A 24,986-nucleotide genomic window follows, 5' to 3' on the forward strand; every position below is an offset into this window, starting at 1 on the left:
TGTGTCAATGGGCCAATGGCATATACATATACTCTATGAAATTGCTCCTAAAAATTAACAAAAGAAACCCATAAAAGTAAAAAAAATTAATTAATTAAAGAATTGTAAAAGAAAGACAATAGGGATTAAAAGTCTACCTATCTAGTATCTACTTACATAGTTAAATAAAAGAAATATAAAACCAGCAAGCAAATCTTTTGTTGAATACGTGTTGGAAAGTCTGACCATGAAGCACTGTTGGTCGGCGCACAAAAATGGGAAAACAGTATTATAATGACTTTATAGAAAGATTGGACTACTGTTCAGCCAGTGACCCAGAAACAGTAATTTGAACACGTGGACGGCCAAGATGAAGCAGACAACAGGGTCAGTAGTTTACAACTTTACATTCTCAAATATACACTTGGCGCTTAAATATTGTAGTTTTTTTTTTGGTCAAAATAAAATATTGTAGTTTATCTAAAGCATGGTGCTGACTGCTGAGAGAGACACTTGGTAGAAAAGATTTGTAGGTGCCTACTAGGCTACTACTTATCAAACTGTTGGATTATGTCATGAAGTAATATGACAATATTATTTTATTATTGTTCTGAATTATCATACGAATCCTTGTTTGAATATGTGATAAAAATTTATTAACATTTTAACAATATAATATAAGTATAAATGTATAATAAACATTAAATAAAGGTCATGAGGCAACAATCTCGAATCTCCAAAATTAAAAGTCCAATTTGGACTAAATCCATCACCCTAATACCTAATAATCTTTCTTCTTTTTTTTTTCAGAAAAAAAAGTCTTTTTCTTTGTCCTATAAAAAGTGTCTTTTAATTTAACAATACACGGTATACAACTATACACCAACAAAAAATGATTTTTGAAAACCTCAATTTTGTTACATTAATATTGGAAGTCTATTTTTTTATTTATTAAAAACATGAATTTTTACATTAATAACATAAGTAGAGCCATCTTCAACTTATACAGTTATACTTGCCGCCTTACTTTAGGGTCGGCCTTAACATTACCTTTGTATATATTACATTTTTTTTTTTTTTTCAATTTATGGGTTACTTGTTCTTGCTATATTACATGCATTTTTTTAATACAAATCGGTGAAAGAAATGCTGTGCATAAACCATATTCAGAAAACACGATTGTAATTAATAGGATATTATAAATCCTAATTTGGATTAGTAATATTGGAGAGCAAGTCATCAAAAAGATATAAACTACTAATAACTTTAATAAGTGCATGTAGTGGGGGTACTTTAACGACCATTTGGAGCATTTTTTTTAAGCCGATATGGTTAATGCGTAGTGATCTCATCCATGGATTTGTGCTTCATTATAGAAAGCTCTACCATCCACATGTAGTTACAAATTAAGTTGATTGACCATCCTTCCTAACTATTAAGTATTTAAGTCTTTCATTTAACAAATGAATTAATTAAACTTGGCCTTTCAGAGATAGCACTACCTACTCCCTATTCCATTGAGCAAATATTAATTGAACCAAATGGACACTGACCATTATTTATTTAATTAGGGATTTTTTAAATTCCCTATTTAAATATTTACTCATCCAATCATAGGAAATTCATAAATCTCTTCTCTAGTTTTCAAACATCGATATGAAATTTAAAAACCTTTCCGTACATTAAATTTCTCCTTAAACTTATTATTCAAACGTACATTAAAATGTCTTTTTTTATTATATAAAGAAGGGTAAAGCAGGAAGAGATGTTCGTATTATGACCTTAGGTGTTAGGATAAATACTTAGAATCATGAGAAAAGAAAAAAGCTTTAGAACCAAATCCTTTTTCCACTTTTTCCCCAGTTCTCACATATGGAGTGAGATCCAACCATGTGACATTAGAGGTAGGGAAAAAGTTGGATTTTACAGCATCATCCTTGTGAATATTTAATAATAGTACGAATGTGTTAATGACTATTATAAATGCTCAAATCAAACATGGAAAATACAGTTCAGATAAATCAATTATATGTTACAGAAAAGGTGGCTTTAGATTAATGCTTGATACCTTGCTTCAAGGTATTGGCAATAATGACCATGATCCAAATCCAAATTTGTTCACAGTTAACACTCACTTATCACATTTCTGCTTTGTTTTTCCTATTGCCAAAGGTGGCCTATTCATTACTGCTTTGCAGGCTTTGCAGCTATAGCAGCAATACTACTTTTCCATGTTGAATTAAAATCAATGTTCAAGTGCAAATTTATGAGATCATGACAAAACCCTTAGTTAGCTTTTTAGTTCAAAGTGTCATTGAGTTTGACGTATGAACTATACGTACAAATACAATGGCTGTTGAATAGTAGCTAAGTCTCAACATGATTTGATTCATTTGAATGACATACCTGCATAAATTATCTTTTATGTCAATTTTAGTACACATGCTAGGACTATGAGTCTATGAGGCTGCTCAAGACAAAATAGTAGCCCAATTATAAGTTTTTAAATAGCATGGCCCAACATCAAAGTTGGGTGGGTTAAGTTGAGTGATGAACATTTAAGTTTAAGTTTCCGCAAGTGTATCCCACATTAGAGAAGCCCGCATTTGTACTAAGGTGGTTCACCACCTAGCAAGAACGGCTATTTCTTCACTACTCTTGTTTTAGTCCCTGCTTCAAAACATTAATGAAACCCATCTATGGAGCAACACAGACAAACTGAGTATATTGCCTTCAATCAAAAAACACAGGTAAAAAAAGCAATTGGGTTATACACATATGTTGCTGGTATCAAAATATACTTGGAAGCATAGACATTGATGCAAACTATATACTTTAACACAATCTTAGTTAGATAACACAGAGTAATGAAGGAAAAAGAAATAAATAATGGATGGCTCATCTCAAGTTTTAGAAATTTACTAGTATAAATAAGTAAATAACAATCCTCACTTGCTCTGTGTTCCAGACCAAGCCATCTCCAGCTCAGAAGTCACGGTCTCAAGAAACCTCATACGGTCATACCCAATGCAGCAATGCTTACAACTCTTACTTTGGATTTTCTTCTTAACCCCATCATTTCCTCCAGAAAATTCCATTACATTAAAATACCAGATGAAAACTGATTAGATAATACCATCAGCCATTATTTTAAGATGGTAAGTGTCTACAATAATTTGGAAATCATAAATGCCACCATAAAGGGAAATAAAATAAATTTAAAATTTGAATCTGAGAATTAGCAATTTGGGAACCTCAATTTGAATAGAGTCCACAATTAAGGCCACTCTAGACACCAAATACACACAAGAGAAAACAAACAAAATGATCTATACATGAATTTCTTCCAAGTTGGAACAAACTTGGATGTAAATAAAAGATGAAGATGAAGAGGTACAAACCTCGATGTAACATTCATCCTGATCTGTACCATAAAAAGGAAATACAATTTATCATACAAGAGTCCAGATGAAGACTCAGATTAGATTGAAAACAAATCCATTGAGTCCAACTCAAATTACATGACGGACTACAACTCATCCATGATCCATCTACATCTGCAAAAGTGCAATATCTCACATTTTATGAGTCCACCAATGATTTTATCTTCCCCAGCATAATTTCAAAATTTTCTAACAAAAATTTACTTGCCTCTTCAGATACTAAAGCACAATCAATTAGCTCAGAAGCAAGTTTGGACAATCTAGTTTGCCTCATTAGTAATGAATTATCACCACAATCTTTTATTTCCTCACCATCAATGTCCACAACTATGTCAGATTTAGCAAGTCTTGTCCACCTTTTTAAAATGTATTGATTTGGCAAAATCTCAACCTGCTCCCTTTTTAAATATGCCAACAAGTGCCTACATGGAATTCCATGAAATTCATACTTTTTGCAGCTACAAGAAGCATAATCTGTAGCTTTTTCATACACAATTTCTCGCACTTTTGAACTCCCATCTTTTTTCTTCTCTATGACCTTATACACACAATGATTGTCATCCAATCTTGTGAGTTCTAGCACACATGCCAAACTTTCCCACAGCTCCTCCTGAAACATGTGGAATATTTTCCGTGTATAAATGTCAGCCATTTGCTTTTCCATTAACAGCGGTAATTTGAGCACAGGTTGTTCATTGACATCAACATGATCCGCACTTAACTCTGCATGACGTTGATCAACAAGTGCCATATCCAATCTTATTACGAAATCCATTAATGAATTTTTCCTTGAAACATATTGCTTGAAGAATTCATGAGAGCTTTCAGCTTGTTGACTACTTGACAATCCGGCTGAGAAAACATGTTTCACATATGATGGCACCCATCTTGGACGCAACTCATATATTGACATCAACCACACATTGTCCTTCAATCCACTTTTTTCAACCACATCTACCCACTTTGAGTCAAATTCTTCCTTAGTGTCTGAATCACATATGCATTTCTCAAATTCCCTATAATAATCTCTATAAATGATCGCATTTAGTCTTTCAGAGAACTTATTCAAGATATGCCAGACACAATATCTATGGAAGCTAGTAGGAAAAGCTTGAGCAATGGCCTTTGATATTGCCGCATCTTGATCAGTAATGATCATTTTGGGTGGACCAACTGGCATGGCTTTCTTAAATTGCTCAAACAACCAAACAAAAGAATCAGTGGCTTCATTGCTTAAAAAGGCACATGCAAAAATGATTGTTTGACCGTGATTATTGATACCCATCAATGAAGCAAAGATCATACCATATCGGTTAGCGTTGTATGTAGTATTGAATACGACCACATCTCCATAAAACTTGTATGCTCGTCTAGAGGTTGCATCAGCCCAGAAACAATGCCTAAGCCTATCATCATGATCTGCCTCCATTTTGAAAAAGAATGCTTCATTCTTTGCTTTCTCACCTAGAAAATGCTCACTCAACATTTCCGCATCATGCCCCTTCATCTCGTTTCGCAAGTCTCTTTCACAACCATTTAAATCCTTCTGTTGTTCTGCGGATTTTTTTACTTCTGAAACATTGCGATGAGATCTCAACAAAAGTACCTTTTGAGGGGTAGCCAAAGCATGATTATGTGCCTCAACAAATTGTGAGATTACATACTTTGTACTCCTTTTTGACTTCAAAACTGCAATCTTAGCCTTGCATCCCTCTCGTACTTTCCCTCGACGCCTTTTACTTTCATTTCCAGCTTCTTTGGGAGGCATACCTTCTTTATAGCATACATATTCTTTCCTTATGATCTCATTAGTTTTTTTGTTTTTTAAACTAGAATGAATCCGCACACTAAATCCTGTTTGTTTCGCATAATTGTTGTAGAAATCAAGAACCTCGTTAAGCGATTCAAACTCTTGACCTACTCTTGGGATGTATTCATCTTGTACTTGAGGGGTGAAAACCGTGTCAGAATTAATTTCATTACTACCCTTTTCTAGTCCTTCATGATTGTCCCCCACTTCCAAGGCTTTGTCCATTATGATGAAAAGCTGATAATCAAACAACATTCAAACATACATATGCAATTTGAAGCACATAAATAAATAACTATTTTAAGAAAATGCAACCAAAACAAATCAAACAAAAATTCATCATAAATCAACGTTCAATCAAAGAATGAAGCAAATTTATGCAATGCAGTAACACCTACACAACTAGTCAACTGCAACCTGAAATTTCAAACTAATCACAACAAGAATAGTGAAAATCTTAAGTACGATCCGTATATAGAAACATGGAATCAATTTACCAAACCATGACTGCAGACCAATAAACACCACAACTAAGCTTTTGCTTATATATTTCCCAAATTTGTAACACACTGACATAGACAAAATCTGTTTATGGGTTATGGCCATAATTAAAAGCCTGATTAGCTTATTCAATTATTTAATTAGTAGACCACTGACATGAAAAAAATATGAACTTGTAACCAACAAAAAGATTTTCAGTGTTAATCTAAAAATGTGAGATATTTGAAGAACAAATTAATACTAATGGTAAGTCATTAACATCATCAATCATCATGAATACAGGTCTCAATTTTTACATAGAACCCCTGCATACATGATTCATCTAAATACAGAGAGCAGAAAAGTACCCTAAATCTGAGTAAATATTATCCCCAAATCATGAAAATGCCCTAAATCCCTAAAATGATACAAGAAGTAAAAGGCAAAGCAAGACATTGATGACAAAGAAAACAGTACCTGTAGGTAGGAGAGAGAGAGTAGAGAGCAGCGTTTGCTTAACGAGCTGCAATGGAGAAGGAGGCAACTTTGTCTTGTTGTCTACGGGTCGGAAAGCTTCAGAGAAACCCGCGTTTTTTCGTTTTACGGAAGCGGGTCAAAGGGTTAACGGGTCGACCCGGTTTGAGATATATGTGTAAAGAGTTTATACGCATGAGTCAAACGTGTAAGACAATTTCTGCTGCACAGAAATATATATTTGTAGCTGAGAGTGGAGTAGAAGCTCACACAATGCTGTCGAAAATGGCGCCGATGGTTCGATCAGTGACTCTCAGAGCTCTCAAGCCACTCCGCAATCTCACTCTCAACGACACCCTCAACCTCCGGACCCGAACCCTACGCGTTCGGGCATTCTCGACGACCACCTTGTCGCCGCCGTCGAAGGCGGTGGTCTACGAGCAGCAAGGTCCTCCCGATAGCGTTACCAGGTCAATCATTCTCTAACGTTCTCTCACAAATTCACCATTTTTTTATATTTTATTTTAATTTTTTTAATTGGTGATTGTTGTTGTTGTTGTTTGAAGACTGATAGAGTTCCCGCCAGTTGAAGTGAAAGAGAACGATGTGTGTGTGAAAATGTTGGCTGCTCCTATTAACCCTTCTGATATTAATCGGATTGAAGGTTCTTCTCTTCTTTTTTTCTTTGGGTATTTGTTTCTTTTGAATTACTATCCGTTTGGTTGCTGAGAAAGTGAAGGTAAATTTGTTAATGGAAATGTGCTCCGAGTTCTTGCTTAGTTTTTAGCTTATTCTTTAAAAAAAAAAAAGAATTATAAATCAACATAAGCAAATAAAGTTGCAAAATTTTTAATATCTTATTTTGAGGGTATCTTTATTGAATTTACCATTTGTTGCTTACTAGTTGGGGATTTTTTAATTGAACCATGTTAGGGGTATACCCTGTGAGGCCACAAGTGCCAGCAGTTGGAGGACATGAAGGTGTAGGAAAGGTACACTCAGTTGGCTCTGCAGTTAAAGGTCTCTCGCCGGGTGATTTGGTCATACCATCTCCGCCTTCTTTCGGTACATTCTTTGTCATACATATATGGTTAGAAAAAAGAAATTTGCATCCGACTATTTGTTGCAAGCTTCTTGTGACCATATTGATCCATTATATTTACTTTTTTTTGGTTAGGGACATGGCAGACTTATATTGTGAAAGATCAGAGTGTCTGGCACAAGATTCATAAGGATTCACCCCTGGAATATGCTGCCACTATTACTGTTAATCCTTTGACTGCTCTAAGAATGCTTGAAGATTTCGTCACTTTAAAGTCCGGTATAGCAACATCTGTAATTCCTATGCATCTTTCTTTTACTTTCTTGTCACTGACTGATTTTGGTGTGAATAGGCGATGCTGTTGTTCAAAATGGAGCCACAAGCATCGTGGGCCAGTGCATTATTCAGCTTGCACAGCATCGCGGCATCCATAGCATTAATGTAATAAGGGACAGGTGCTAATATGAAAGATTGGTTTGTCAGCTTGTGTACAGTGATCTGTTCAAGTTTTGTGAAAAAGTATATTATTAAGCATCATGTATGCATTTTCTAGAAAAATCTTACTGTAATTACTTTTGTCTGCCTTCTACAGGGCTGGGTCAGATGAAGTAAAGGAAAAACTCAGAAAACTTGGTGCTGATGAAGTTTTTACTGAGAGCCAACTGGAAGTCAAGAATGTCAAGGGGCTTCTGGTATTATCCTCGTTATAGTTGGTTTTGTCAACTTATGGAAATTATGGATCTTATTAGTTAATTAATTTAATTTATATATAACAGTTTGCTTTTTTCCTCCAATGTTTCTGAGTTGTTTGACTAATGTTTTGCATTTGCATCTGACTTACATGCCAGGCTGGTATACCTGAACCTGCATTGGGATTTAACTGCGTTGGAGGCAATGCTGCTTCTTTGGTTCTTAAATTTTTGGGGTGTGATTTGCAATACTATATGCTTATAACAATGTAACCCTCTTTTAGTGGTCTTAAAGTCTATTAACTCCTCAGAAATGTAATGATTATTTGTTTTCAGGCGTGGGGGAACAATGGTGACATATGGTGGAATGTCTAAGAAACCTATTACTGTATCAACTTCATCTTTCATTTTTAAGGTACGGTTTGCATTCCTTTTATTTTTCCTCTTATTTCAATTCTACTCTTGTGGTTATTATTTTTGGGAAAAAAGTATGTTGCACTTCAGAAACTGCAAAGCTGCTATTCGTTTCCCTGAGAACTGCAAGTTAGCATGGGTGTTCGGTGGGATGAAGAGTAAGGCCAAACGTGTGGAAGTGATAAGGGATGCTATGTTAGAATAAGCAGACATGGGGAAACCATGAAATAGGGAAGGGAACAATGAAGAAAGCATTTAAGAAGATGATATGATCACTGCAAAGAAACGAAAGCAGTTTATATGGATAACAATGGAAAGTGGAATGAGGTCCAAAGATTAAAGGTTACACGTTTTAAATATGGACTGAGTAGACCAGGTGTCCTTAAATATGCAGTAATGGCATGATATAATTCTAGTCTTAAATCGTCCGAACTAAGTTTTCTTGATGGTTAGTTCTACAAACCTAGGAGGTCAAATTTAGTTACAAATTCATAGCAGGAGCAGAAAATTGCATAGCTACAGAAACCTTTTTAGGTATTTAAAACTAGATTAGGTTAGCTCTTTTTCGGTGGCAGAAATGAAGGGAGAGATAGTACTACTACTAATCATGGGGTATGGTGGGTTCTAATGTCGGCTGGTGAGCCTTAAGATTTCATCTGTCTTAAAGTAACTCAGTTTTTTCCCACCAATTTTTGTTAGTAGAGAAATGATTGCTCATGAGTTCCACTTCCATAGACTAGTATACATTCCCAATGTCATGTTTGCTTCCATAATGCCTCAAATCTATCTGTTTGCAGGAGCTTTCCTTGAGGGGATTCTGGTTGCAGAATTGGCTGAGTACAGACAAGGCAAAAGAGTGTAGAATTATGATAGATCACCTCCTGGACCTAGCTAGAGAAGGGAAGTTGAAATATGAGTATGTTCTCCTTCATTGATAATATCATAATACACTTGGCTTCTCTTTCTTCCTCCACTGTTTTTCAGTCATATCCGTGTGGTGTCAGTGATAAATGGTTATGTAACAATCATAATTGCTCCAAGTTTAACATTAAAGATCTCCCTATTTGTAGGATGGAGCTGGTTCATTTTGACAATTTTCACACTGCACTAGATAAGGCGCTTGGGAAACAGGGGAGCCAACCAAAACAAGTCATCAGTTTCGAACCTTGAGCATTCACGCTCATTGTATTGCATTAGGATGTTACATCTTGGATCTCCCATTACAAAATGTAATTACAATATTTCTGTGGGTCCTTTTACTACAGAATGATAAAGACTTGCCTATGAGTCCCAGAGTATTATTACACATGCTTGTATTCCATTAGGCTACACATGCTGCAACAATCAAAATCTCAGTTGCAAAATGCAAAATAATGGTAATAATAATAAGGATTAAACACCTGATGGATATGCAAAGCAAACTTATGTTCAGACATTTGTTCGAAGAGTATTTATGAACATGAGATACACAATGAATTGATCACTTCATTTGAGATTTGACCCCCCAAGCTGTCTTCCCCCGACTTCTCCTTTAAAAATGATGTCCTCAAAATAGAGGGGGTGGGGAATAAAATAGAAAATGTGTGTACAGACTCTCTTAAGAGGTGCACTCCTTTCTCAAAACATAGTCAACAGCCTCTTCCACAGAGTCAACAACCTGCAGAAGAATCATGACTTCATGAGGTATCCAATTAGCAAATGTGAATGCATGGGGATCTTTAACTGTAATCATGAATCCCACCCTTCACCTGGGAAAGAGGGGAAGAACTATAAAGTAAAGATGATGCGACATATTCATACTACTGCAGAAAATTCATTAAACTCTACCAGATCTGCTGGAAACTTGGAGTGATTTTCCTTTCCCTTGAAAACCCCAGTCCTTGTCAGAATTGAAAACCAGGGGTGGCCAGCCTGAAATGAAAAAGTATAATTAATTTTTGCATAATCCTCTGATTTTAATTTAGATAGTGTTCCTATTACTCATGTAAGAAACTATGCAACCAAATTTTGGGACCGAGAGAGGCAAACCTTCTGTGCACCATTGATGTCCACTGAAGGATTATCTCCTATCATATACAGCGTTTTGAAATGATGACTTCCAGCATTTGCGTGCTTGACAACTTGAACATTATCATGAAGAGATGACACAAGTTTCTTGAGTACAAGTTCTGCATTCTTAAATACAAATGGATTTGGTTTCCCAAAAGTTGTATACTCCAGAGCATGAGGGTGAATTCTGCATATTTAAACTAGTAGCTTTAGCATGGTGCATAAGTCATCACATGAAGCTCATTGTCATCAGCATCCTTTCTTTTGTCCTAGTCATATGACCATATCTCAGCATTTGAATGGAAGGATTAATAGAAAACGTACCATGTTACACTTTTTGTATATTTCTAGGATTACCTATTAAAGACGGATTCTAATGCAATTCTGAAAGCTCCCATCCCAAAACGCTCAGAAGGAAAAGCAGCCTACCTTTGGTGGCACCTTGTCAGTACATTTTTAGTTTTCTATCAAAGGTAGTTCTAAGAATCTGAAGAATTTATACTGGAATTAACAGTACAATTAACATAGTACAGGGGGAGGGGGAGGAGAGAACCAACCTGGTAAGCAAGGTCATCATGTGCAAAATATAGTGGTGGTTGGTGTCCAATTTCCCGACCAGGAAGACCACCAGTTCTTAAAATGTCACATAGAACCTGGTATAAACATCCATAATTAGTCAGCTGATACTTCAAAGCTTTTAAAATGGCTAACAGAACAAGAAAGTGGGAATATGGATTGATGACTCTGGAATGGTCGTCGAAAGTGTTTACAGACCACATCGATAGCATTTTAAGCAATTCATATATCTAGCTAACAAACCATGATACATTGATGAATCCCTTAACCTCTTAGTATTTCTGAATGTACATAATTCAGTTCCTATAATATTACGATCAAATAAACTTGCTCAATATTACCTGAATGTCTCTGCTCCAATCAACAGAATCACTAACTAAAAATGCAGCCTGAACTCTTTGTGAGAGAACAAGGTCCCTGGTAGAAACCTCCTTAATTGTGCTATTCTGATAAGCAACCTGCTTAGTTGTCCATTTCTTATACGGTGCTAGAGGGTCAATGTTTTCAAAGCAGGACACATAGTCATCAATTGAAAGAACATTTCTGAAAGGAAAAAGAAAGCAAGCAAGAAATCAGGAGCAAAATCACATATCAAATAAGACAGTTTATTCAAATATGTGAAGAGCTTAAAAATGCAAAAATCAGATTAGCCAATACAGTTAATCAGAAACTTACTTAAACCCATATTCAGACATCACTGCAGCAGGTTCTCCTTTTCCCACAGCAACAATGAGTTCATTCTCAAATCTGTAGAGCACAAAATTGTAGTTCTTGGATAGATGAATATAATGGGAAATGGAATCTATCAACCAAACAAACAGATTAAGGTTAACTTAAAACTCTTGATCTCTGCAGTCTCTAGATTCTTCTATAATTCTGCTTTTTAGTAAACTTAGGACAATTTCTACCTCTTTATCTGACATATATAATGTCATTAGTCTCTGCATTTGATGTATTTGGGCTAGGTGCTACATATTATTTGCCATAAACCCAGTCATGCATTAGCCTTTAATGCAGACAATAAATTGTAACACTCTGATGGTCACTCTATAACATGGGTGTGGAATGACGAATTGGAATTGTTTATGAACTCCCATAGTGTTGTCATTAAGTGAGTTTAACTTCAACAATGAAATGCATCTGCTTCGATATAGAGTTTTGGTTGATTTTCATCATGTTTAATTGTCATTAGGTAGCTAACTATTCATGCCAACAATTAGCTAAGAGGGATACCATGTATCACAGAAAAATCAAGCATGCCCAACACTGCCAATATTCAATGTAAGACGCACATCCTATATTTGAAACTTGTTCAACAAACTTTACTTTCTGACCTTATAACTCAGTTTATATGCATACCTGTTTACTAACTGCTTAAAAGGTGTATGGCCCTGTAAAACCTGCATGCAACCCCATGCAGTCAACAAAGAGTATCACTATTACAATTTGGATAAAATAATTTTTTTTATTTTCATATATAAAAAGGACAGATTTTTAAGAATCCTAGCAAGATTACCTGTGAAGGTGAAACGTTGACACCCAAAAGTTGAGTTAGCTCTAGGGCTCTTTTAGATTCACTAAACCCACCTCCTATTCAAAAACAAACGAATAAAATAAAACAACAAAAACCAAAACAAAACCAGTACCCATTTACATTATACCACGTGGGCATAATCCAGCATAAAAATGCACTGCTTACCGTTTGTCAAGAATATGTACGGAATCCGAAGACTACCTGCCCACAAATTTAGAGTTTCACAAAGTAAATTCTCAAAAATAAACAATAAATAAATAAATGGGAGACGCGTATACATAAAAAACAACCCAGGCTACCCAGCAACCCAGCCTCTCTCCAGAAAGCAAGCCCAACCCACCAAACTCCGATCGATCGGACTCGATCCGATCAATTAATGATCAGATCGAGATCTGAACTGCGATCGGATAGTTGATAGCACTATCGCTCAGACAGTCCGAGCACCACCGCAACGCCACCTTCGCACCAGCGACTCCGCCGCAAGCTCCCTGCCAGTTTGCCTCCCTTTGCGTGTAACTGTGTAAGTGTAAGTCATTTTCCCTTTGTGATTTCAGTTAAGTCATTTTCCTGCCAGTTTGCCTCCCTTTGTCATTTTTGTGATTTCAGCAAAAAATTCATCACTGTTTCACTAATTGTGTTTTTTTTTGTTGTGTGTGTAGCTGTGGTGAAGATTAATAGCTTGTGGTGAAGCTGTCCTGTGTAGGAGTTGGCCTCTTGTGTTGGTGCTGGTGCTGGTGCTGTGTGAGTGGCAAATGGCAATTTGCTGAATTTCAGTTTATTTGCAGTTTGCTGGTATTTTTTTTATGATAAGATCTGGTGTTTATGATAAGATCTGGTGTTTATTTGCAGTTTGCTGGTATTTTTTTTTGCTGGTAGTGTTATTTGCAGTTTGCTGGTATTTTTTTGCTGGTAGTGTTATTTGCTGGTTATTTGTTGGTAGTTTTTTTAGGATGTCTACTCACCCAGAGTCTAGTGTAATTGGAATCCATGAATCCATTGGTTCCCCCCCATCCACACCCCAATCTAATTCTATTCCTAAATCCAGTAGAAGTGAAGTGTGGAACTGGTTTGAAAAAGTTGTTGAAATTGAAAATGGTAAATCTGTTACAAAAGCAAAATGTGCAATATGTGGAAAAAAATTAGATGACAATTCTTCAAATGGTACTACTCATTTAGCTCGTCATTATAGGAAACATCTTGAATGCCAAAATGTTAATATTGGTAATCAAATGCTTTTACAATCAAATGCTGCTGGTAAGTTGTTGATTTTATAGTTAGGGCAGAATTACCTTTTACTTTCGTGGAAAAACATGATTTTAAAGGAATGATTCAAAGAGGCTTTACTCCACAATATAAAGGAATTTCTGCCACAACTTGTAAAAGGGATGTTATGAAACTGTTTGTTGAAAGAAAATCTCAATTGCTGTCTTATTTTGAAAAATATGAAGGCAGAATTTGTTTGACTTCTGATGTTTGGTCTTCTAGACAAAAAATTGGTTTTATGTCATTAACTGCTCACTTCATTGATGCTGACTGGAATTTAAATAAAAGGATTATTTGTTTTAAAATGATTGAGTATCCACACAGTGGACAGTCACTTGCAACTCATATACATGAGGAACTCAACTCTTGGCGTATCCACAATAAAATTTTTTCAATTACACTAGATAATGCTTCAAATAATGATGTTGTTGCTGATTTGCTGCCTTTATATCTTATGATTGATGATGTGCCTAGACAAATGTTTCATGTGCGTTGTTGTGCTCATGTTATGAACCTGATTGTGCAAGATGGTTTGGCTATTTTAGGTCCTTCTATTGATAAAATTGTTGCAATTGTGCGTAGTTTGAATTCTTCAAATAAGAGACATGAAATTTGGAAAAAATGTTGTGTTGATGTTCGTTTGGATAAGAGAAACATAGACAATGATGTTCCTCATAGGTGGAATTCCACATATGCATTGTTAGAAGTAGCCATTCAATATAAAGCTGCCTTGCATAGATATGTTCAGACAATAAATCAATCAACTAGAAGTTCTACTTTACCGATTCCATCTGAACATGATTGACTTGTTGCTCAGTTTGTTTGTGGTTTTTTAAAGACTTTTGATTCTTCAACAAAAATATTATGTGGTGTGTATTATCCTACTTCTAGTCGTGTGCTGACTTGTTTGATTGATATTCATTGTGCATTTCAATCATATTCTCATATTAATGCATTTGAAACTGCTATGGTTGCTATGAAAAGTAAATTTGATAAATATTGGGCAACTTTTCCTAAATTGTTTTGTTTTGCTACTGTTATGGATCCTAGGTTCAAAATTTGGGCAATTAGTGAGTGGTTAAATGTTATTGGTTGTGAGGAAGATGACATAAAGGTAAAGGTAGATGAAATTAAGTCTTCTCTGTTTAAATTGTATGACCATTACAAGTCTAATGTGCCTGCTGCATCATCACGAAACTCTACTGAAACCACAACTAATCCTCAAAGTACTGTTTCTGGTAGTACTAGTTCTTCCCCAATTTCTATTCCTAACTTTCAAAACAGTGCTATGAGAGCCTTGAAAATGGCAAAGGTGCAATCCTCTGTTTGTTCTACTTCTGATTTGCAATACTATCTTGATGCACCAGTTTTAGATGATGTTGATGAAACTGCATTTTCTGTTTTGGGATGGTGGAAATCACATGATACACAATATCCTGTGCTTTCCATCATGGCTCGTGATTTGCTAACTGTTCCAGCTTTAACTGTTGCATCCGAAGCTGCTTTTAGTGCAGGTGGTAGAGTGGTATCGGAGAAGAGGGCTAGCTTGAGTCCGAACACTATAGAAGCTCTAATTTGCGTTAAAGATTGGCGCTTAGCTGAGGCAAGAATGCAAGAGGCTGCTCAAGAGGAGGATTGGGCAGAGGATCTAATGAATATCAAGCTATCAAGACCTGAATTTGTTGAAGAAGAGACCATTTCCCCTGCTGAATCAGCCACCTGATTAACTGATTTTATTTTTTCAGTTTCACTATTGGTTTGTAATTTGTAAACTCCATAAGGAGTTAAGCACCATAACTCATAACTGCATATTGTTACTTTTAGTATAATTAAATCAATACATTTCAGTTTTGAGGGTTGTGTATGTGCCAACCTAGTTGGGATGTACATGTGAAATGCAAATGATAGATAGGTTGTGTAGGTGCCAACCTAGTTGGGATGTACACATTCTATAGTGATGCATTTCCCCCTCTATTTATAATTAAATTATATGTTGTTAACTTGTTAAATTGTGACTTTGGGAGCTGACATTGCAAAATTTTGGCAAGTTAAAACCAATGAATTAGTCATCTGCTAAGTTTTATAGTTATAATTGACATAAATTAGGCAATAAATTAAGCAATTTGAGAAGCCAAAAAAGCCTAATTTGGGCTGCCCGTTCGGGCCTATTGGGCTGCCCGTTCGGGCCTAGTCCGGCCCGGCTCTAAAGCCCGTTAGTCTCAAGCCCGATGGGTGGGCTTCGGATTTGTGTATTCAGGCCCAAGCCCAGCCCGGCCCGGCCCGAAAGTTCTGTTGGGCTCTTATAATTCAAGACCGAGCCCGGCCCGAGCCCGAAAGATTGGGCCTGGGCCAGCCCGGCCCGGCCCATTGCCGACCCCTACTATACACCAACAAAAAATGATTTTTGAAAACCTCAATTTTGTTACATTAATATTGGAAGTCTATTTTTTTATTTATTAAAAACATGAATTTTTACATTAATAACATAAGTAGAGCCATCTTCAACTTATACAGTTATACTTGCCGCCTTACTTTAGGGTCGGCCTTAACATTACCTTTGTATATATTACATTTTTTTTTTTTTTTCAATTTATGGGTTACTTGTTCTTGCTATATTACATGCATTTTTTTAATACAAATCGGTGAAAGAAATGCTGTGCATAAACCATATTCAGAAAACACGATTGTAATTAATAGGATATTATAAATCCTAATTTGGATTAGTAATATTGGAGAGCAAGTCATCAAAAAGATATAAACTACTAATAACTTTAATAAGTGCATGTAGTGGGGGTACTTTAACGACCATTTGGAGCATTTTTTTTAAGCCGATATGGTTAATGCGTAGTGATCTCATCCATGGATTTGTGCTTCATTATAGAAAGCTCTACCATCCACATGTAGTTACAAATTAAGTTGATTGACCATCCTTCCTAACTATTAAGTATTTAAGTCTTTCATTTAACAAATGAATTAATTAAACTTGGCCTTTCAGAGATAGCACTACCTACTCCCTATTCCATTGAGCAAATATTAATTGAACCAAATGGACACTGACCATTATTTATTTAATTAGGGATTTTTTAAATTCCCTATTTAAATATTTACTCATCCAATCATAGGAAATTCATAAATCTCTTCTCTAGTTTTCAAACATCGATATGAAATTTAAAAACCTTTCCGTACATTAAATTTCTCCTTAAACTTATTATTCAAACGTACATTAAAATGTCTTTTTTTATTATATAAAGAAGGGTAAAGCAGGAAGAGATGTTCGTATTATGACCTTAGGTGTTAGGATAAATACTTAGAATCATGAGAAAAGAAAAAAGCTTTAGAACCAAATCCTTTTTCCACTTTTTCCCCAGTTCTCACATATGGAGTGAGATCCAACCATGTGACATTAGAGGTAGGGAAAAAGTTGGATTTTACAGCATCATCCTTGTGAATATTTAATAATAGTACGAATGTGTTAATGACTATTATAAATGCTCAAATCAAACATGGAAAATACAGTTCAGATAAATCAATTATATGTTACAGAAAAGGTGGCTTTAGATTAATGCTTGATACCTTGCTTCAAGGTATTGGCAATAATGACCATGATCCAAATCCAAATTTGTTCACAGTTAACACTCACTTATCACATTTCTGCTTTGTTTTTCCTATTGCCAAAGGTGGCCTATTCATTACTGCTTTGCAGGCTTTGCAGCTATAGCAGCAATACTACTTTTCCATGTTGAATTAAAATCAATGTTCAAGTGCAAATTTATGAGATCATGACAAAACCCTTAGTTAGCTTTTTAGTTCAAAGTGTCATTGAGTTTGACGTATGAACTATACGTACAAATACAATGGCTGTTGAATAGTAGCTAAGTCTCAACATGATTTGATTCATTTGAATGACATACCTGCATAAATTATCTTTTATGTCAATTTTAGTACACATGCTAGGACTATGAGTCTATGAGGCTGCTCAAGACAAAATAGTAGCCCAATTATAAGTTTTTAAATAGCATGGCCCAACATCAAAGTTGGGTGGGTTAAGTTGAGTGATGAACATTTAAGTTTAAGTTTCCGCAAGTGTATCCCACATTAGAGAAGCCCGCATTTGTACTAAGGTGGTTCACCACCTAGCAAGAACGGCTATTTCTTCACTACTCTTGTTTTAGTCCCTGCTTCAAAACATTAATGAAACCCATCTATGGAGCAACACAGACAAACTGAGTATATTGCCTTCAATCAAAAAACACAGGTAAAAAAAGCAATTGGGTTATACACATATGTTGCTGGTATCAAAATATACTTGGAAGCATAGACATTGATGCAAACTATATACTTTAACACAATCTTAGTTAGATAACACAGAGTAATGAAGGAAAAAGAAATAAATAATGGATGGCTCATCTCAAGTTTTAGAAATTTACTAGTATAAATAAGTAAATAACAATCCTCACTTGCTCTGTGTTCCAGACCAAGCCATCTCCAGCTCAGAAGTCACGGTCTCAAGAAACCTCATACGGTCATACCCAATGCAGCAATGCTTACAACTCTTACTTTGGATTTTCTTCTTAACCCCATCATTTCCTCCAGAAAATTCCATTACATTAAAATACCAGATGAAAACTGATTAGATAATACCATCAGCCATTATTTTAAGATGGTAAGTGTCTACAATAATTTGGAAATCATAAATGCCACCATAAAGGGAAATAAAATAAATTTAAAATTTGAATCTGAGAATTAGCAATTTGGGAACCTCAATTTGAATAGAGTCCACAATTAAGGCCACTCTAGACACCAAATACACACAAGAGAAAACAAACAAAATGATCTATACATGAATTTCTTCCAAGTTGGAACAAACTTGGATGTAAATAAAAGATGAAGATGAAGAGGTACAAACCTCGATGTAACATTCATCCTGATCTGTACCATAAAAAGGAAATACAATTTATCATACAAGAGTCCAGATGAAGACTCAGATTAGATTGAAAACAAATCCATTGAGTCCAACTCAAATTACATGACGGACTACAACTCATCCATGATCCATCTACATCTGCAAAAGTGCAATATCTCACATTTTATGAGTCCACCAATGATTTTATCTTCCCCAGCATAATTTCAAAATTTTCTAACAAAAATTTACTTGCCTCTTCAGATACTAAAGCACAATCAATTAGCTCAGAAGCAAGTTTGGACAATCTAGTTTGCCTCATTAGTAATGAATTATCACCACAATCTTTTATTTCCTCACCATCAATGTCCACAACTATGTCAGATTTAGCAAGTCTTGTCCACCTTTTTAAAATGTATTGATTTGGCAAAATCTCAACCTGCTCCCTTTTTAAATATGCCAACAAGTGCCTACATGGAATTCCATGAAATTCATACTTTTTGCAGCTACAAGAAGCATAATCTGTAGCTTTTTCATACACAATTTCTCGCACTTTTGAACTCCCATCTTTTTTCTTCTCTATGACCTTATACACACAATGATTGTCATCCAATCTTGTGAGTTCTAGCACACATGCCAAACTTTCCCACAGCTCCTCCTGAAACATGTGGAATATTTTCCGTGTATAAATGTCAGCCATTTGCTTTTCCATTAACAGCGGTAATTTGAGCACAGGTTGTTCATTGACATCAACATGATCCGCACTTAACTCTGCATGACGTTGATCAACAAGTGCCATATCCAATCTTATTACGAAATCCATTAATGAATTTTTCCTTGAAACATATTGCTTGAAGAATTCATGAGAGCTTTCAGCTTGTTGACTACTTGACAATCCGGCTGAGAAAACATGTTTCACATATGATGGCACCCATCTTGGACGCAACTCATATATTGACATCAACCACACATTGTCCTTCAATCCACTTTTTTCAACCACATCTACCCACTTTGAGTCAAATTCTTCCTTAGTGTCTGAATCACATATGCATTTCTCAAATTCCCTATAATAATCTCTATAAATGATCGCATTTAGTCTTTCAGAGAACTTATTCAAGATATGCCAGACACAATATCTATGGAAGCTAGTAGGAAAAGCTTGAGCAATGGCCTTTGATATTGCCGCATCTTGATCAGTAATGATCATTTTGGGTGGACCAACTGGCATGGCTTTCTTAAATTGCTCAAACAACCAAACAAAAGAATCAGTGGCTTCATTGCTTAAAAAGGCACATGCAAAAATGATTGTTTGACCGTGATTATTGATACCCATCAATGAAGCAAAGATCATACCATATCGGTTAGCGTTGTATGTAGTATTGAATACGACCACATCTCCATAAAACTTGTATGCTCGTCTAGAGGTTGCATCAGCCCAGAAACAATGCCTAAGCCTATCATCATGATCTGCCTCCATTTTGAAAAAGAATGCTTCATTCTTTGCTTTCTCACCTAGAAAATGCTCACTCAACATTTCCGCATCATGCCCCTTCATCTCGTTTCGCAAGTCTCTTTCACAACCATTTAAATCCTTCTGTTGTTCTGCGGATTTTTTTACTTCTGAAACATTGCGATGAGATCTCAACAAAAGTACCTTTTGAGGGGTAGCCAAAGCATGATTATGTGCCTCAACAAATTGTGAGATTACATACTTTGTACTCCTTTTTGACTTCAAAACTGCAATCTTAGCCTTGCATCCCTCTCGTACTTTCCCTCGACGCCTTTTACTTTCATTTCCAGCTTCTTTGGGAGGCATACCTTCTTTATAGCATACATATTCTTTCCTTATGATCTCATTAGTTTTTTTGTTTTTTAAACTAGAATGAATCCGCACACTAAATCCTGTTTGTTTCGCATAATTGTTGTAGAAATCAAGAACCTCGTTAAGCGATTCAAACTCTTGACCTACTCTTGGGATGTATTCATCTTGTACTTGAGGGGTGAAAACCGTGTCAGAATTAATTTCATTACTACCCTTTTCTAGTCCTTCATGATTGTCCCCCACTTCCAAGGCTTTGTCCATTATGATGAAAAGCTGATAATCAAACAACATTCAAACATACATATGCAATTTGAAGCACATAAATAAATAACTATTTTAAGAAAATGCAACCAAAACAAATCAAACAAAAATTCATCATAAATCAACGTTCAATCAAAGAATGAAGCAAATTTATGCAATGCAGTAACACCTACACAACTAGTCAACTGCAACCTGAAATTTCAAACTAATCACAACAAGAATAGTGAAAATCTTAAGTACGATCCGTATATAGAAACATGGAATCAATTTACCAAACCATGACTGCAGACCAATAAACACCACAACTAAGCTTTTGCTTATATATTTCCCAAATTTGTAACACACTGACATAGACAAAATCTGTTTATGGGTTATGGCCATAATTAAAAGCCTGATTAGCTTATTCAATTATTTAATTAGTAGACCACTGACATGAAAAAAATATGAACTTGTAACCAACAAAAAGATTTTCAGTGTTAATCTAAAAATGTGAGATATTTGAAGAACAAATTAATACTAATGGTAAGTCATTAACATCATCAATCATCATGAATACAGGTCTCAATTTTTACATAGAACCCCTGCATACATGATTCATCTAAATACAGAGAGCAGAAAAGTACCCTAAATCTGAGTAAATATTATCCCCAAATCATGAAAATGCCCTAAATCCCTAAAATGATACAAGAAGTAAAAGGCAAAGCAAGACATTGATGACAAAGAAAACAGTACCTGTAGGTAGGAGAGAGAGAGTAGAGAGCAGCGTTTGCTTAACGAGCTGCAATGGAGAAGGAGGCAACTTTGTCTTGTTGTCTACGGGTCGGAAAGCTTCAGAGAAACCCGCGTTTTTTCGTTTTACGGAAGCGGGTCAAAGGGTTAACGGGTCGACCCGGTTTGAGATATATGTGTAAAGAGTTTATACGCATGAGTCAAACGTGTAAGACAATTTCTGCTGCACAGAAATATATATTTGTAGCTGAGAGTGGAGTAGAAGCTCACACAATGCTGTCGAAAATGGCGCCGATGGTTCGATCAGTGACTCTCAGAGCTCTCAAGCCACTCCGCAATCTCACTCTCAACGACACCCTCAACCTCCGGACCCGAACCCTACGCGTTCGGGCATTCTCGACGACCACCTTGTCGCCGCCGTCGAAGGCGGTGGTCTACGAGCAGCAAGGTCCTCCCGATAGCGTTACCAGGTCAATCATTCTCTAACGTTCTCTCACAAATTCACCATTTTTTTATATTTTATTTTAATTTTTTTAATTGGTGATTGTTGTTGTTGTTGTTTGAAGACTGATAGAGTTCCCGCCAGTTGAAGTGAAAGAGAACGATGTGTGTGTGAAAATGTTGGCTGCTCCTATTAACCCTTCTGATATTAATCGGATTGAAGGTTCTTCTCTTCTTTTTTTCTTTGGGTATTTGTTTCTTTTGAATTACTATCCGTTTGGTTGCTGAGAAAGTGAAGGTAAATTTGTTAATGGAAATGTGCTCCGAGTTCTTGCTTAGTTTTTAGCTTATTCTTTAAAAAAAAAAAAGAATTATAAATCAACATAAGCAAATAAAGTTGCAAAATTTTTAATATCTTATTTTGAGGGTATCTTTATTGAATTTACCATTTGTTGCTTACTAGTTGGGGATTTTTTAATTGAACCATGTTAGGGGTATACCCTGTGAGGCCACAAGTGCCAGCAGTTGGAGGACATGAAGGTGTAGGAAAGGTACACTCAGTTGGCTCTGCAGTTAAAGGTCTCTCGCCGGGTGATTTGGTCATACCATCTCCGCCTTCTTTCGGTACATTCTTTGTCATACATATATGGTTAGAAAAAAGAAATTTGCATCCGACTATTTGTTGCAAGCTTCTTGTGACCATATTGATCCATTATATTTACTTTTTTTTGGTTAGGGACATGGCAGACTTATATTGTGAAAGATCAGAGTGTCTGGCACAAGATTCATAAGGATTCACCCCTGGAATATGCTGCCACTATTACTGTTAATCCTTTGACTGCTCTAAGAATGCTTGAAGATTTCGTCACTTTAAAGTCCGGTATAGCAACATCTGTAATTCCTATGCATCTTTCTTTTACTTTCTTGTCACTGACTGATTTTGGTGTGAATAGGCGATGCTGTTGTTCAAAATGGAGCCACAAGCATCGTGGGCCAGTGCATTATTCAGCTTGCACAGCATCGCGGCATCCATAGCATTAATGTAATAAGGGACAGGTGCTAATATGAAAGATTGGTTTGTCAGCTTGTGTACAGTGATCTGTTCAAGTTTTGTGAAAAAGTATATTATTAAGCATCATGTATGCATTTTCTAGAAAAATCTTACTGTAATTACTTTTGTCTGCCTTCTACAGGGCTGGGTCAGATGAAGTAAAGGAAAAACTCAGAAAACTTGGTGCTGATGAAGTTTTTACTGAGAGCCAACTGGAAGTCAAGAATGTCAAGGGGCTTCTGGTATTATCCTCGTTATAGTTGGTTTTGTCAACTTATGGAAATTATGGATCTTATTAGTTAATTAATTTAATTTATATATAACAGTTTGCTTTTTTCCTCCAATGTTTCTGAGTTGTTTGACTAATGTTTTGCATTTGCATCTGACTTACATGCCAGGCTGGTATACCTGAACCTGCATTGGGATTTAACTGCGTTGGAGGCAATGCTGCTTCTTTGGTTCTTAAATTTTTGGGGTGTGATTTGCAATACTATATGCTTATAACAATGTAACCCTCTTTTAGTGGTCTTAAAGTCTATTAACTCCTCAGAAATGTAATGATTATTTGTTTTCAGGCGTGGGGGAACAATGGTGACATATGGTGGAATGTCTAAGAAACCTATTACTGTATCAACTTCATCTTTCATTTTTAAGGTACGGTTTGCATTCCTTTTATTTTTCCTCTTATTTCAATTCTACTCTTGTGGTTATTATTTTTGGGAAAAAAGTATGTTGCACTTCAGAAACTGCAAAGCTGCTATTCGTTTCCCTGAGAACTGCAAGTTAGCATGGGTGTTCGGTGGGATGAAGAGTAAGGCCAAACGTGTGGAAGTGATAAGGGATGCTATGTTAGAATAAGCAGACATGGGGAAACCATGAAATAGGGAAGGGAACAATGAAGAAAGCATTTAAGAAGATGATATGATCACTGCAAAGAAACGAAAGCAGTTTATATGGATAACAATGGAAAGTGGAATGAGGTCCAAAGATTAAAGGTTACACGTTTTAAATATGGACTGAGTAGACCAGGTGTCCTTAAATATGCAGTAATGGCATGATATAATTCTAGTCTTAAATCGTCCGAACTAAGTTTTCTTGATGGTTAGTTCTACAAACCTAGGAGGTCAAATTTAGTTACAAATTCATAGCAGGAGCAGAAAATTGCATAGCTACAGAAACCTTTTTAGGTATTTAAAACTAGATTAGGTTAGCTCTTTTTCGGTGGCAGAAATGAAGGGAGAGATAGTACTACTACTAATCATGGGGTATGGTGGGTTCTAATGTCGGCTGGTGAGCCTTAAGATTTCATCTGTCTTAAAGTAACTCAGTTTTTTCCCACCAATTTTTGTTAGTAGAGAAATGATTGCTCATGAGTTCCACTTCCATAGACTAGTATACATTCCCAATGTCATGTTTGCTTCCATAATGCCTCAAATCTATCTGTTTGCAGGAGCTTTCCTTGAGGGGATTCTGGTTGCAGAATTGGCTGAGTACAGACAAGGCAAAAGAGTGTAGAATTATGATAGATCACCTCCTGGACCTAGCTAGAGAAGGGAAGTTGAAATATGAGTATGTTCTCCTTCATTGATAATATCATAATACACTTGGCTTCTCTTTCTTCCTCCACTGTTTTTCAGTCATATCCGTGTGGTGTCAGTGATAAATGGTTATGTAACAATCATAATTGCTCCAAGTTTAACATTAAAGATCTCCCTATTTGTAGGATGGAGCTGGTTCATTTTGACAATTTTCACACTGCACTAGATAAGGCGCTTGGGAAACAGGGGAGCCAACCAAAACAAGTCATCAGTTTCGAACCTTGAGCATTCACGCTCATTGTATTGCATTAGGATGTTACATCTTGGATCTCCCATTACAAAATGTAATTACAATATTTCTGTGGGTCCTTTTACTACAGAATGATAAAGACTTGCCTATGAGTCCCAGAGTATTATTACACATGCTTGTATTCCATTAGGCTACACATGCTGCAACAATCAAAATCTCAGTTGCAAAATGCAAAATAATG

The 24,986-nt window shown here is 35.9% G+C and overlaps 5 protein-coding genes across 5 annotated transcripts; 2 read left to right on the forward strand and 3 right to left on the reverse strand.

Moving 5' to 3' along the window:
• Positions 1-2,968: 2,968 nt before the first annotated feature.
• Positions 2,969-5,457, reverse strand: LOC147296706 (protein FAR1-RELATED SEQUENCE 5-like). Its single transcript, XM_086244232.1, has one exon. It carries the CDS (start codon positions 5,455-5,457, stop codon positions 3,562-3,564), a length of 1,896 nt encoding a protein of 631 aa, XP_086100358.1. The 3' UTR covers positions 2,969-3,561.
• Positions 5,458-6,111: 654 nt separating this feature from the next.
• Positions 6,112-9,567, forward strand: LOC147296707 (enoyl-[acyl-carrier-protein] reductase, mitochondrial-like). Its single transcript, XM_086244243.1, has 10 exons — positions 6,112-6,656; positions 6,753-6,850; positions 7,120-7,251; positions 7,364-7,507; positions 7,581-7,683; positions 7,821-7,920; positions 8,077-8,153; positions 8,254-8,332; positions 9,129-9,247; positions 9,402-9,567. The coding sequence occupies exons 1-10, from the start codon at positions 6,241-6,243 to the stop codon at positions 9,499-9,501; spliced, it is 1,368 nt and encodes a 455-aa protein (XP_086100369.1). The 5' UTR covers positions 6,112-6,240; the 3' UTR covers positions 9,502-9,567.
• Positions 9,568-9,711: 144 nt separating this feature from the next.
• Positions 9,712-12,771, reverse strand: LOC147296708 (mitochondrial hydrolase YKR070W-like). Its single transcript, XM_086244256.1, has 10 exons — positions 12,656-12,771; positions 12,473-12,546; positions 12,316-12,356; positions 11,632-11,703; positions 11,298-11,499; positions 10,938-11,033; positions 10,738-10,805; positions 10,360-10,567; positions 10,159-10,242; positions 9,712-9,988 (listed from the first exon to the last, which is right to left on the reverse strand). The coding sequence occupies exons 1-10, from the start codon at positions 12,768-12,770 to the stop codon at positions 9,929-9,931; spliced, it is 1,020 nt and encodes a 339-aa protein (XP_086100382.1). The 5' UTR covers position 12,771; the 3' UTR covers positions 9,712-9,928.
• A 5,476-nt stretch (positions 12,772-18,247) lies between these two features.
• Positions 18,248-20,736, reverse strand: LOC147296709 (protein FAR1-RELATED SEQUENCE 5-like). The gene has a single exon (XM_086243525.1). The coding sequence runs from the start codon at positions 20,734-20,736 to the stop codon at positions 18,841-18,843; it is 1,896 nt and encodes a 631-aa protein (XP_086099651.1). The 3' UTR covers positions 18,248-18,840.
• A 654-nt stretch (positions 20,737-21,390) lies between these two features.
• Positions 21,391-24,846, forward strand: LOC147296710 (enoyl-[acyl-carrier-protein] reductase, mitochondrial-like). The gene is made up of 10 exons (XM_086243540.1): positions 21,391-21,935; positions 22,032-22,129; positions 22,399-22,530; positions 22,643-22,786; positions 22,860-22,962; positions 23,100-23,199; positions 23,356-23,432; positions 23,533-23,611; positions 24,408-24,526; positions 24,681-24,846. The coding sequence occupies exons 1-10, from the start codon at positions 21,520-21,522 to the stop codon at positions 24,778-24,780; spliced, it is 1,368 nt and encodes a 455-aa protein (XP_086099666.1). The 5' UTR covers positions 21,391-21,519; the 3' UTR covers positions 24,781-24,846.
• Positions 24,847-24,986: the final 140 nt, after the last annotated feature.

Source organism: Dryas octopetala, chromosome 1, assembly GCF_963921425.1.
Source record: "Dryas octopetala chromosome 1, drDryOcto1.1, whole genome shotgun sequence".
In the NCBI taxonomy this organism is placed as follows: Eukaryota; Viridiplantae; Streptophyta; class Magnoliopsida; order Rosales; family Rosaceae; genus Dryas; species Dryas octopetala.

Coding starts and splice junctions, on each gene's coding strand:
- LOC147296706 (XM_086244232.1), bottom strand. CDS start 5,457: ATGGACAAAGCCTTGGAAGTGGGGGACAATCATGAAGGACTAGAAAAG.
- LOC147296707 (XM_086244243.1), top strand. CDS start 6,241: ATGGAGAAGGAGGCAACTTTGTCTTGTTGTCTACGGGTCGGAAAGCTT. Junction 6,657..6,752: donor CCTCCCGATAGCGTTACCAG/GTCAATCATTCT, acceptor TGTTGTTTGAAG/ACTGATAGAGTTCCCGCCAG. Junction 7,508..7,580: donor TTTCGTCACTTTAAAGTCCG/GTATAGCAACAT, acceptor TGGTGTGAATAG/GCGATGCTGTTGTTCAAAAT.
- LOC147296708 (XM_086244256.1), bottom strand. CDS start 12,770: ATGTATACGCGTCTCCCATTTATTTATTTATTGTTTATTTTTGAGAAT. Junction 11,704..12,315: donor TTTAAGCAGTTAGTAAACAG/GTATGCATATAA, acceptor TGTGCTCTACAG/ATTTGAGAATGAACTCATTG. Junction 9,989..10,158: donor CCAAGTTTCCAGCAGATCTG/GTAGAGTTTAAT, acceptor ATTCTTCTGCAG/GTTGTTGACTCTGTGGAAGA.
- LOC147296709 (XM_086243525.1), bottom strand. CDS start 20,736: ATGGACAAAGCCTTGGAAGTGGGGGACAATCATGAAGGACTAGAAAAG.
- LOC147296710 (XM_086243540.1), top strand. CDS start 21,520: ATGGAGAAGGAGGCAACTTTGTCTTGTTGTCTACGGGTCGGAAAGCTT. Junction 22,787..22,859: donor TTTCGTCACTTTAAAGTCCG/GTATAGCAACAT, acceptor TGGTGTGAATAG/GCGATGCTGTTGTTCAAAAT. Junction 22,963..23,099: donor ATTAATGTAATAAGGGACAG/GTGCTAATATGA, acceptor TGCCTTCTACAG/GGCTGGGTCAGATGAAGTAA.